Here is a 13,503-nt window from a genome sequence, read left to right as displayed (position 1 = left end):
GTGTTGCAAGCCACATAGCAAAATGTAGGAATTCCCAGTGTGATGACCACATCTAGGATCTCTCTTGTGAAACAGGCAGAAGCTACTGTGGCTTTCAGGGCTACAGAGGCTGCCTTGAAATTCCACCTCAATGAGGTATCAATTCTGGGGTATCCTTCAGCAAAAAGCCCCTTCAGCAAGGACAAGAGGTGTCCAGAGGAAGATGTAGAACTTGCAACAAACTGCCTCAGAAGTGTTTCAAATTATTCAGTGCTACGTGTCCTCTTCTTGGGGCGCAAGCAAGAGAAGCAAATCTGTACCTTCCCCTTCTCACCAGGCTTGTCTGGCATTTCAGGGCCTCTTGTGGTGCTGCAGAGGCACAGAATTAAACTTGTCTGCTCTGCCTGGTATGCACAGGTTTGGTTCTGTCCCCAAAGCTGCAAGTATGCTGAAGGCACACTGGGCAAAAACCTGGCTCCACTGAAGTCAATGGCAAAATTCCCATTAATCTCAACAGTCAGGATTTCAACCATAGTGAGGACCTGTGGACCTGCATGCATAGAAAAATTAATATTTTAAAGTTATGTAATGAGCTTTCATTATAGTTGATTAAATATCACTGATGAACATACTACCTAGCAATGTAGGTGTTAGCATAATGATTCATTAATAAGCTTAGTGACCCGAAGTCCCTTAGGCCTGGTCTACACTAGGAGTTTATGTCGAATTTAGCACCGTTACATCGAATTAAATCTGCACCCATCCACACCACGAAGCTATTTAGTTCGACATAGAGGTCTCTTAAATTCGACTTCTGTACTCCTCCCCAACGAGGGGAGTAGCGCTAAATTCGACATGGCCATGTCGAATTAGGCTAGGTGTGGATGGAAATCGACGGTAATAGCTCCGGGAGCTATCCCACAGTGCACCACTCTGTTGACGCTCTGGACAGCAGTCCGAGCTCGGATGCTCTGACCAGCCACACAGGAAAAGCCCCGGGAAAATTTGAATTCCTTTTCCTGTCTGGGCAGTTTGAATCTCATTTCCTGTTTGGACATCGTGGCGAGCTCAGCAGCACTGGCAACGATGCAGAGCTCTCCAGCAGAGATGGCCATGCAATCTCAGAATAGAAAGAGGGCCCCAGCATGGACTGATCGGGAAGTCTTGGATCTGATCGCTGTGTGGGGCGATGAGTCCGTGCTTTCCGAGCTGCGATCGAAAAGACGGAATGCAAAGATCTACGAGAAGATCTCTAAAGCCATGGCAGAGAGAGGATACAGCCGGGATGCAACGCAGTGCCGCGTGAAAATCAAGGAGCTGAGACAAGGCTACCAGAAGACCAAAGAGGCAAACGGACGCTCCGGATCCCAGCCCCAGACATCCCGTTTCTACGAGGCACTGCATTCCATCCTAGGTGCGGCCACCACCACTACCCCACCACTGACCGTGGACTCTAAGGATGGGATATTGTCGACGGCCGCTTCCTTGGACATGTTAGCGGACGGGGAAGATGAGGAAGGAGATGAGGAGGACGAGGCAGTCGACAGCGCTTACAACGCTGATTTCCCCGACAGCCAGGATCTCTTCATCACCCTTACAGAGATCCCCTACCAACCGTCCCCAGGCGTTAAGTGTTTTAAACATGTAAACATTTATTTTTAACAGAACAGGAATATTAACAATATTAACAATGGGTTTTTCATGATTAGTTTGCCCTAGACGCTTCACGTTTCAGTCCTTGGCAGTGCAACTACTGAAAAAAAATCTAACAATGTCCGGTTTAGCATGATTGTTTTGCCCTAGGCGCTCTACTGTTTAGTCCCTGCCAGTGCAGCTACAGTAAAATCCGGTCTATATGTCAGGGGATAGAGCAGAAATCCTCCTGGGACATCTCCACGAAGCTCTCCTGGAGGTAATTGGAAAGCCTTTGCATCAGATTCCTGGGGAGAGCGGCCTTATTGGGTCCTCCGTGGTACGAAACGTTTCCGCGCCAGGAGACAAGCAAGTACTCTGTGATCATTGCCTTGCAGAGCATGGCGGCATACGGCCCTGGTCTTTGCATGCTTTCCCGAAGCATCCTTTCTTTCTCCGTCTCTGAAATCCTCATCAGAGTGATGTCGCTCATGGTGACCTGCTTTGAATTAGGTAGGGGAATGTTAGTATTGGGACTGCTTGCCTGTTCCTTTACAGAACTGTAACCGGCGGTTTACAGCCACGCGGTGGAGGCGGGACAGGGGCAGCATACAGGGATCTTTCCCTGGGACAGCCGCAAGGGGGTGAGACAGGGGCAGAGTTCATGCTTGCCGGATTGCTGGCAGCAGGGACTGGCATTGCTTTGAACGTGAAAGGAGGCCAGTGCTATTATTAAAGTTTTAAGCAGCCACAAGTCTACGGCTTACCATGTCGGCCTGCTACACAAATTCCGCTGTCCTGCCCCGCTTCTCTGATCTGCACTGCAAGACCCCAGGCCGAAAATTCGACCTTGTCCTGAGTGCGCATGTGATAGGTGCTGTGCATGGTCTTGTTCACAGAGAAAGACTATGTTCTTTGTTCACAACAAAATTTATCTTTCTGAGGAATTCACTCCCTTTTTCCCATCCCACAGCTGCGACTGTCTCCCGACCTAGCCTGGCATCACACTCCCAGAGGCTAGCGCAGATTAGGTGTAGGAAGAAGAGGACACGGGAGGACATGTTCTCGGAACTTATGGGCTGCTCCCGAGCCCAGGCAGCCCAGCAGACCCAGTGGAGGGAGAACTTGTCCCAAATGCACCGATCACACATGGAACGGGAGGAGAGGTGGCGGCAGGAAGACCAGCAGGCGACTCAAACGCTGCTTGGACTAACGAGGGAGCAAACGGACACCCTCCGGCGCCTTGTGGATGTTCTGCAGGACCGGAGGCAGGAGGACAGAGCCCCGCTGCAGTCTCTCTCTAACCGCCCTCCCCCGCCACAAAGTCCCATACCCTCCTCACCCAAAGTCCCAAGAAGGAGGGGCGGCAGAGTCCGTGAAAACTCTCACTCCACCCCTGCAGACTGCTCAAGTACCAGAAGGCTCTCATTCCCCAAAATTTGATAAGTCCTTTCCTTCCCGCCTCACCCAAGCCCCCGTCCCAGTTTCATGTGTAGTTGCTAATAAAAAATACGTTTCTGTTAATTACTGTTTCCATCATGTTCTTTTAGAGGAGAGTCTGTCTGAAGGGGGGGAAGGGGGTTGGTAATTGGACAGGACAGTCACCTTTACCAGGGTACATAGGCGGGGGCAGGTTCAGCAGCAGGGCACACACACATTGCAGTCACTAGTTACCCTGGTCAGTCTGGGAGGTGGTTTTCATGTTCTGTGGGGAGGGGGGGGGGGGCTATGTGACTTTGTGGCGGGGGAGGGCGGTTAGAGATCTTATGCAGCGGTCCTTATCCTGGATCACAGAGCCACGCAGCAGGGGATCTGTAACCGTCCTCCCCCTGCCACAAAGTCACATAGCCCCCACACACAGAGTCCCGAACAGGAGGGGTGGCAGGCTCCGTTGAAACAACCAGTCCACCAGTGCGGAGCCTGTCATTCCTCGAGTTTAGAAGCGTCCTTTGCATCACTACACTACACCCGCTCCCCACCACAGTCTGCGTCCCAGGTTCAACACTTTACCGAGAAAACAGTAATAAAGAAAACGGTGTTCATTAACAAAATTCAAGTGGTTTTATTTTTAAACGTGTGTTGGAAGGGGGGGGAACGGGGTATGTAACTGGAGAGGATAGTGAACATTTACTGGGTAAAGAAACGGGGGCAGGTTCAGCTTCTCTGTAAACAAACTTAATAGTCACAGGTTACCCTGCTCACTCAGGAACCTAGCTTTCAAAGCCTCCCGGATGCACAGCACGTCCTGCTGGGCTCTTCTAATCGCCCGGCTGTCTGGCTGGGCGTAATCAGCAGCCAGGCTATTTGCCTCAACCTCCCACCCCTTGCTCTCACACAGATTGTGGAGCACACAGCAAGCTGCAATAACAATGGGGATATTGGTTTCGCTGAGATCACAGCGAGTCAGTAAGCTTCTCCATCTCCCCTTGAGACGTCCAAAAGCACACTCCACCATCATTCTGCACTTGCTCAGCCGGTAGTTGAAGAGTTCTTTTTCAGTGTCCAGGGCGCCAGTATAGGGCTTCATGAGCCAGGGCATTAGCGGGTAGGCTGGGTCCCCGAGGATGACTATAGGCATCTCCACATCCCCAACAGTTATTTTGTGGTCCGGGAAGTAAATACCTTCCTGCAGCCGTCTAAACAGACCAGAGTTCCTGAAAACACGAGCGTCATGAACCTTGCCCGGCCATCCGACGTTGATGTTTGTAAAACGTCCCCTATGGTCCACCAGTGCTTGCAGCACCATTGAAAAGTAGCCCTTTCGGTTAATGTACTGGCTGGCCTGGTGGTCCGGTCCCAGGATAGGGATGTGAGTTCCATCTATAGCCCCACCGCAGTTTGGGAATCCCATCTCGGCGAAGCCATCTATGATGACCTGCACGTTTCCCAGGGTCACTACCTTTGAGAGCAGTAGCTCAACGATTGCGTTGGCTACTTGCATGACAACAACCCCCACGGTAGATTTGCCCACGCCAAAGTGGTTCGCGACTGACCGGTAGCTGTCCGGCGTTGCAAGCTTCCAGAGGGCTATGGCCACTCGCTTCTGGACACTCAGGGCTGCTCGCATCCGGGTGTCATTGCGCTTCAGGGCAGGGGACAGCAACTCACAAAGTTCCATGAAAGTCCCCTTCCGCATGCGAAAGTTTCGCAGCCACTGTGATTCATCCCAGACCTGCAGCACTATGCGGTCCCACCAGTCCGTGCTTGTTTCCCGGGCCCAGAATCGCCGTTCCACAACATCCACATGACCCATTGCCACCATGATGTCCTCGGCGCGGGGTCCCGTGCTTTGTGACAGGTCTGTGCCACTCTCAGACTTCAGGTCCTCACCGCGCTGCCGTAGCCTCCTCGCCCGATTTCTCAGCATCTGCCTCTGGGAAAGGTGGATGATAAGCTGCGAGGTGTTGACAACGGCCATAACTGCAGCGATGGTCGCAGCGGGCTCCATGCTCGCAGTGCTGTGGCGTCCGCGCTGTCACTGACCAGAAAAGTGCGCAAACTGATTTCCCGCCGGCGCTTTCAGGGAGGGAGGGCGGGAGTGACGGTTGGATGACGACAGTTACCCAAAAGCACCCTCGACACATTTTTTTCCCCAGAAGGCATTGGGGGCTTGACCCAGAATTCCAATGGGCAGCGGGGACTGCGGGAACTGTGGGATAGCTGCCCACAGTGCACCGCTTCCAATGTCGACTCTTGCCCCGTTAGTGTGGACTCACAAAGTCGAATTACTGTCCTTAGTGTGGACACACACGTTCGACTTTGTAATATCATTTCCACATATTCGATTTAAGTAAAATCGAACTACTCTCGTAGTGTAGACATACCCTTAGAAAGGCTCAAAGATCTATATAATGTCCCCATGTACTGAATTTTGCATTGACTCTGGTTTAGCTAAAATCTGTGCAAAATCACACACAGAGAATGTTCTCCCTATTGGCCATAAATTCAAGACTCTGCTCGTGAATTGTTCATTTCACAACTTGAAATAACTGGCACTTAAAAAATCTGTTCTTGATACACCTGTGTAGGGCTGCTGGATACCAAACAATAGGTGACTGGAAGTGTCTTTTTCCACCTTTGGCTAGCTAGGAGGCTATACCCTTTTCTATCAAATGTGGATGTAGCAACAGTGGTCCATGCCTTGCCACTTCTAATGCAGCATGTTTTACCTAAGATTGCAGGAGACATCCTGCAACTTATGAAACTTATGAAGGAGTCTACCTACCACACAATACAGTCACACAAGAACACAACATATTGGGTCTCTGAGTTTTATGGCTCCCCATTCAGTAGCAAAACTGTTTCTTGGGGTTTTTTTTCTAATTTTTAAAGCCCTCAATGGATTAGGGCCAAGATATCTTAAAGAACCATTTTTCCTCCAAGACACACCTTGATAGCTCTGGATCAGTCACGACAAAACTCTCCAGAGTCTGAACATTCTTGGCTGCAGGACCTTGACCATCAGAAATTAGAATGACCCAGGTCTTGGCACCTTTTGGACACAACACATGACCAAGTGGTTTGTACAAGCCCTCCTGTAATAAAGGCAATGTAATGGCTGCCTATGCTTTGCCTTAAAAAAAACAAATGAAAGAAACCCCACCCTCACTGGGAAGCAGTAAAGACACTGGAGGAAGGGAGAGTGTGAACTTTGAATAAATGTGGCATCTAGATAGCATGGCAGCGAGTCCACATACAGGCAAGAGAGATACTTCTCATTTGGGGAACCTCAGAGTGCACACATGAAAGACAAATGTACAACAGTTGAGGTCTTCAGGATCCTCACATGAACTGTGTATGCTTCTGAGTTCAGAGCTGGCCCAGGATGGAGGAGTCATTTGACATAGGAGATCTAGGGCATGATGGCTTTTACAGGTAATGACTAGTAAAAAAACACATCTTAGATTTTAAATATGACTAAATCCATTAAAGCACAGATTCATACATAAAAAACTTACACTGTAATTCAAAAACTCCAAGTCGATAAGGTATAATATGTCTATGCAAATTGTCATTTGTAGCATGCAGTGAATATTCAGACCTACCTGCTCTAGTTTAAAGATGTGTTGGTTAAAGTAGTGCTGTAAGCGTTCATTAGCAAAGTTAATGCAGAATTGTTCAAAGCTGTTATTTTCATAATCTTCAAACCCAAAGATATCAAGTACTCCAATGGACAAAGTCTGTAAAACAAAACAAAGTATGCTGCTTAGAAAAATCAGATCAATTAATGTACTCTCAGAATATCATTCATGATAGAAAGCATACAAACAGAATCAAATCTATTGAGTATAATGATCTGTAATCACTGCTGTAACTATTAATATTATTCCACGATGAGGGCTGTACATAAATCAAGGAGACAACATGTAATTTTAGGTACCAGTTTAGTTGTGATTTACTAGAAGGAAATACTTCAATGTACTTCCTTTTGGAGAGAGACACTAAATTCCCTCCTGTTTGTGGTACTGCATCCCATACTGAGCTGACAGCACACTTTTTGGTCTAAATAATAATGTGCTCATCTGGCTTTTACTTACAGCTAAATGAATTATCACCTCTTAGGGGAAATCTGAATACAGTTCCAACCTACTCCACTGGATCTAAGACTTAAAAGCTTTCACCCAATGGAAAAAATTACTTGTACCATGAACGGTAAACCAAAGGAATGTGCTTATTTGGACTCCCTGAATTAATTTTGTAAATGGTTACACTCCAGCTGTGAACATTTCAAAGTAAAATACACACTGGAGGGGTTTATAAATAAATAATGCACTACAATAAGCGAGGGTGGGGAAAGGACTCACTTAGGAAATGCCACAGAGCAACTCTCTATAATATCAAACCTGCATGACACAACAGATCAGAAAGTATATACAGGAAAAGCAATTTAACATTTTTGCTATGTGATTATGATAGGTCTTTCTGGGCAACTCTTCTGATGCAATTTTTTTTAAAATAAAATAAATGAAAAGCCAAACAAAAAACACCTATCCCCATTGCACCTTAGCAGGGGATAAAAGTGCATGTATGACATGGAAAGAAAGCAGCACCAGCAGTTCATGGTGAATTGCACACTGGAATGACCTATTACAAAGACAGATGGAAAGAAGAAAGCCTGGCTAAACCATTACAGGAAGAGGGCTCTGGTCACACAACAAAAAGAATGGTAGAACAAAAAGAGTAAGAACCATGGACCAAGCCTAAGCCGCTGGCAGGGGAAAAATACATCGTCACCTGTCATAGTTAGTAACCAAATATCAATCTTACTGCTCTGATCCACACACAGAATTTTAGGAAATTCTCCCATCATTACTCTAGCACCAGTGCAGCTCCAGCAGTGCTAGCAACAGTGGGTAATAGAACAGATTGACCACAAGCTTTTTTTACACCACTGTGGTCTGACCAGATCCCAGCAGGGTCAAATGACACAGTGGTAAAATGCTTCTTCACTAGCTGCCATGGCGGAAGAAGACTAAAATATCAGGGTAGATACAATTGTTATGCACAGGTATAAAACCATATTTAGAGCCAATCATGCCATAATGGTAGCGTGGAAATGGCCTTGGATTCCAATGAACTAAATTAGTGGTTGTGTAAAGAAAGTCATCTCATTGCACTGTAAATCAATTTTTTTAAAAAACATTAAACAAAATCCCTGGTTATCCCTAGTCCATCTCTCCAATTCCTTTCCTCTGCCATCCCATGTCTCTGTCTCGTTTGGCATTCCAACTTCCCTGCTATCATTCCTCCTCCCCCCCCATTCCAGCATTACCAAATAGATTACATGCCTCGATCTGTTATGATGTTTTCAGTAATTTGACCAAATGCCTGAAAATTTTAGTCATTTGGCCAAACATTCACGTGAAACAATAGTTTGACCAAAGGACTGAAATTTGCAGTCTCTGGACCAAATAACAGACAGACAGAATGACTAAATACACATACATTCACTCCTCCTAAAGGATTATAAATCTTCCTGCCATTGTTCTACTCAGATATAGCAGTTCCTTTGTTCTTTATGAAGTATACCTATATACACAGTCCTGGAAAGTTTACTACAGCTTAACAATAGACTATATGATGGATAATTCTCTTAGCACTATTTTTATTTACTTTTTTACACTTACAGATACCTTAATACAACATATTTTGAATATTCTGTGTAATAAATATAACAGCTTAAATAAAAAATGTTTTACATATATTATGCATATGTAAATAAGATAACAGAAACATGAGACAAAAGTCAGTGTTTCAAATACAAGACCAATCTTCTAATAGCCACTTGCACTTGCTCCTGTTTAAGTAAGGAAAGATTCTAGCGTGATGCATGCTTTTAGGGCTACAATGTGAAATATTTCATGCAAGTTCTTTAAATAGGTGATAAGTCTCTTATTTTCATGTAAAGTAACCATGCGCACACACACGACACATGCACGCATGCACACAGGAGTATACGTGTTAAAGAATGGCAAGAATTTTTAAAGGAAAGAATTCATGGTAAATTGCCAGCTCCAGTTGCACTCACTCTCTCATGAGCAGCATGTCAAAACCCTTTGGATTAAATTAAACCACTGTTGTGAGAGTACAATTAACATTAAATACAAATGGATCCTTTAAGTCGCCTTCCAAAAATAATTTTATATGAAACATTTAAGCATAATCATCATTCCCTTATTTCTAATGCCTGTTAATTTACCCTAGCTGGACTGCCAATAAAATAGTTATTATGGCTATTCCAGCTATAAATGAAAAAAAAAATCTATTTAAAATATTCTCTTTTGATCTTGCATTGCTATTAAGGGCTCCAATGATCAGTCATACCTCCCTACTCGGAGCACCCCATGAATCTCCAACTTGTAAATGAAAGAAACAACAATGTAAAGTTAATATCCAGAAATTCTCCTTTTTAACAAAATCAATACAGACATCAAGTTGAGCACACAGAATGAGCAATGCAGTATGCTACAGTGATTGCTGCACCGGACAAGACAGAAATTTTCTCAGATCTCTTCCAACACGTCATCAAATGGATCAAACAATATAGGCACAGATTGCTGGCTCCCACTTTGTGTGATGCTTCAGCATGCATGCTGTTTATAGTTTATAGTTTTAAAATTGGCTACAAACCGTTTTTTGTGTGAGGAATTCTGTAGCCGAGCCAAGACACTCAGATTTTAAAATAGTCCTTTACTTTTACAATTTCATGCAAGGGAGACTAGAGCAGAACTCTTCAGTCAACCAGTTCATGTTCCAAATCGCTAACGAAAATGCTCTTTCAGAATGTAAATGCATCACCACATTAAGCCACTCCCAAAAGAAATGCAGTTCTGCCTAAGTTAGTCTTGGATTTGACTAAACATCTGAAATAACACCTGTGAGTTTCACGACCACTTCCCTGTTTTCTGGTCCAAAAAGGGGAATGTATCCTGTCCTCAACAAGCCTTACTGTAGCTACTCAGAATGGTTAAAAAAATCTTTTCTATTTATTAAACCAGCACTTCTACATATATACTATTGTTCCTCCCCACCCCCGCCTCCCAAAAGTACTCCAGAGGGGTTGGCATGAGTTGTATCATTCTATCAAGGACAGAGTTTGTCAAATACCCCAACCCCAAATGTGTATTTACTGAGTAAACAATCAAATAACTTTTCTTCGGTTGACAAAAAACAGTTCTTCTAATATGAATGTATTCGGGTGCAAAGACAAAAATCTCTCTCACTCATCTCTGTGATGAGTGCAACACGGATAGCAGGTATAATGAAAGACTTTCTAGTTAGTTTGATTTTGTTCTCTGATGTAAGGACCTACGGCTTGGGAAGCGCTCCCAACATCACTGGAATATGCTTAACATTTCCTTGTATGGACTTCACTTTGCATGTTCCTTTATATACATATACGTACTTCTTTTTTAAACAGATAAACTGAAAATTCAGTTTGCAGTACAATATTTAAATAATGAAATACAAATTAAAATAATTTGTACCTCTTAAAACTTCTGAAGTTCCAGTTTCAACTTTGCTAGCTGCAGTCTTTATTTCAGCATAAAGATGCCATGCAGAAAGCATACACAGAAATAATATGATCTTTTGCATACAAGTCTAGCCTTTATCTTATTTTTAAGTTCAATTTTCAATAAAGAAACAAAAAAAGCAACAAACATGACACATGAATTTGTAGAAAATGACTAACACAGTAACGCAAGGCTAGATTTTACAAATAAAACCTAATTTCTGCACAGAACTAATTTTTCGATTGGGGCGCCCCTGATTTAGAAATCAATTGCTCAGAAAACAGTCTGATGTCACCGAATGGTTTCATATGATTGTAGCAGAGTCTTGGGTTTTAATTTAAATAAATGAAATTTGCTGGTCACAGACAGAAAACAAGTACCTGAATTCTAGTAAGCAAATAAGTGTCCAGTAAGTCACGCAATATGAAATTAAGGAGCAAGGATGAAGCAATATTAACATCAGACAACCTTTATTACTTAATAGCCCAGTTCACTATAAAGAAGTATACATACAAGGAAGATGTAGTATCTCAATTTATGAATCACATCCAATTTGAGATTTTTAAGGTGACCTGACATTACTTTAATCCCCCACATATTTAGAATAATGTATCAAATGCAATGAATAAAAACTGTAAGAAGCCTTCAGCAAATAACTAACTTACAGGTCACCTTGGTTTGCTTGCTGTGCAGGTCCCAAAGTACAGATCATTCACAGATTGCTGGCTCCCACTTTGTGTGACGCTGCAGCATGCATGTTGATGATGTCATACCACCACAGAATTCCACTGCAGATTGGCAATGGCCTATAAATTAAGTTCTAGAGGAGAATTAATTGTTTGTTTTACAATACGGCACAAAACTGTGATATTGTAAAACAAAACAAAACAGACCTTACTTTCCCTAACAGGATGACTCCAATCTACAGCAGCATTCCACAGCGTATGATGTCACACATAATAGATGCTGGGATGTCACCCTGAGTGGGAGTCAGTGATCCACAATGTGTCTGAAGATTGGGATCTGCAAAACAATAAATAGACACACATTTTAAGTCTGTGTGTGGAACATATCTTACCCTGTGTTTTGAGGTCAATCCTCTGATAATCCTAAACTGACTGGTTTATTTAAATTATTTACAAGCCATATATTAGCATACAACATTATGGGCAGAGGCTGAGCTGTTCATCTGAAAAATGTCATACTACAAATCATCTGAAAACAACTACAACACATTTTAGCAGAAACTGGGGGAACTGAGAAAAGTCCATTTACGATTAACAATGATAAAAGAAAGCTGGAAAATGGTCGCCTTAACACATGGTGTTCAAATGCATCATTAGCATCAAAACTATTTTAGCTAACCATTAAGGATGAAAAGAACAGGAGTACTTGTGGCACCTTAGAGACTAACAAATTTTTTAGAGCATAAGCTTTCGTGGGCTACAGCCCACTTCTTCGGATGCATATGCATATGCATCCGAAGAAGTGGGCTGTAGCCCACGAAAGCTTATGCTCTAAAAAATTTGTTAGTCTCTAACTTGGTCTACACTTACCCCCCAATTCGAACTAAGGTACGCAACTTCAGCTACGAGAATAACGTAGCTGAAGTTCGAAGTACCTTAGTTCGAACTTACCTCGGTCCACACGCGGCAGGCAGGCTCCCCCGTCGACGCCGCGGTACTCCTCTCGTCTAGCTGGAGTACCGCAGTCGACGGCGATCACTTCCTGGTTCGACTTATCGCGTCCAGACAAGATGCGATAAGTCGAACCCAGAACTTCGATTCCCAGCCGCCGAACTAGCGGCTGGGTGTAGACATACCCTAAGGTGCCACAAGTACTCCTGTTGTTTTTGCAGATACAGACTAACACGGCTGCTACTCTGAAACCTGTCATTAAGGATGAGACTCATACAAAGCCTAACATATGTTAAAAGGTAAAGAGAAATCAATAAGAGCTATCTGAAAGCAATAATACTATAGTTCATAGACTCATAGACTTTAAGGTCAGAAGGGACCACTATGGTCATCTAGTCTGACCTCCCGCATGATGCAGGCCACAAAAGCTGACCCACCCACTTTCCCTTAACTCAGCTGTTGAAGTCTCCAGATCGTGATTTAAAGACTTCAAGTCGCAGAGAATCCTCCAGCTTGCGACCCCTGCCCCATGCTGCGGAGGAAGGCGAAAAACCTCCAGGGCCTCTGCCAATCTACCCTGGAGGAAAATTCCTTCCCGACCCCAAATATGGCGATCAGTAGAACCCCGAGCATACAGGCAAGATTCTCCAGCCGGACCCTCATTTTACCAGCGATGACATGTTATTGCCTAATTGACTAAAATCATGTTATCCCATCAAACCATTCCCTCCATAAACTTATCTAGCCTAATCTTGAAGCCAGAGAGGTCTTTTGCCCCCACCGTTTCCCTCGGAAGGCTGTTCCAAAATTTCACCCCTCTGATGGTTAGAAACCTTCGTCTGATTTCAAGCCTAAACTTCCCCATGGCCAGTTTATATCCATTTGTTCTCGTGTCCACATTGGTACTGAGCTGAAATAATTCCTCTCCCTCCCTGGTATTTATCCCTCTGATATATTTAAAGAGAGCAATCATATCTCCCCTCAGCCTTCTTTTGGTTAGGCTAAACAAACCAAGCTCCTCGAGTCTCCTTTCATAGGAAAGGTTTTCCATTCCTCGGATCATCCTAGTGGCCCTTCTCTGTACCCGTTCCAGTTTGAGTTCATCCTTTTTAAACATAGGAGACCAGAACTGCACACAGTACTCCAAATGAGGTCTCACCAGCACCTTGTATAACGGAAGCAGCACCTCCTTGTCCCTACTAGAAATACCTCGCCTAATGCATCCCAAGATCGCATTAGCT

General features: G+C 44.2%; 1 protein-coding gene across 1 annotated transcript in view; it reads right to left on the bottom strand.

The window, feature by feature from the left end:
* MYO9A (myosin IXA) overlaps positions 1-13,503 on the bottom strand; it is a 361,511-nt gene that overhangs the window by 137,846 nt on the left and 210,162 nt on the right. The window contains exon 10 of the mRNA XM_065412857.1: positions 6,657-6,791. Within this exon, the coding sequence (XP_065268929.1) occupies positions 6,657-6,791 (135 nt within the window). The remainder of the gene's footprint in view (positions 1-6,656; positions 6,792-13,503) is intronic.

This window comes from Emys orbicularis, chromosome 10 (assembly GCF_028017835.1).
Source record: "Emys orbicularis isolate rEmyOrb1 chromosome 10, rEmyOrb1.hap1, whole genome shotgun sequence".
Classification (NCBI taxonomy): Eukaryota; Metazoa; Chordata; order Testudines; family Emydidae; genus Emys; species Emys orbicularis.
Note: the sequence above shows the minus strand (reverse complement) of the source record. Positions and strands in the feature narration are given on the sequence as shown.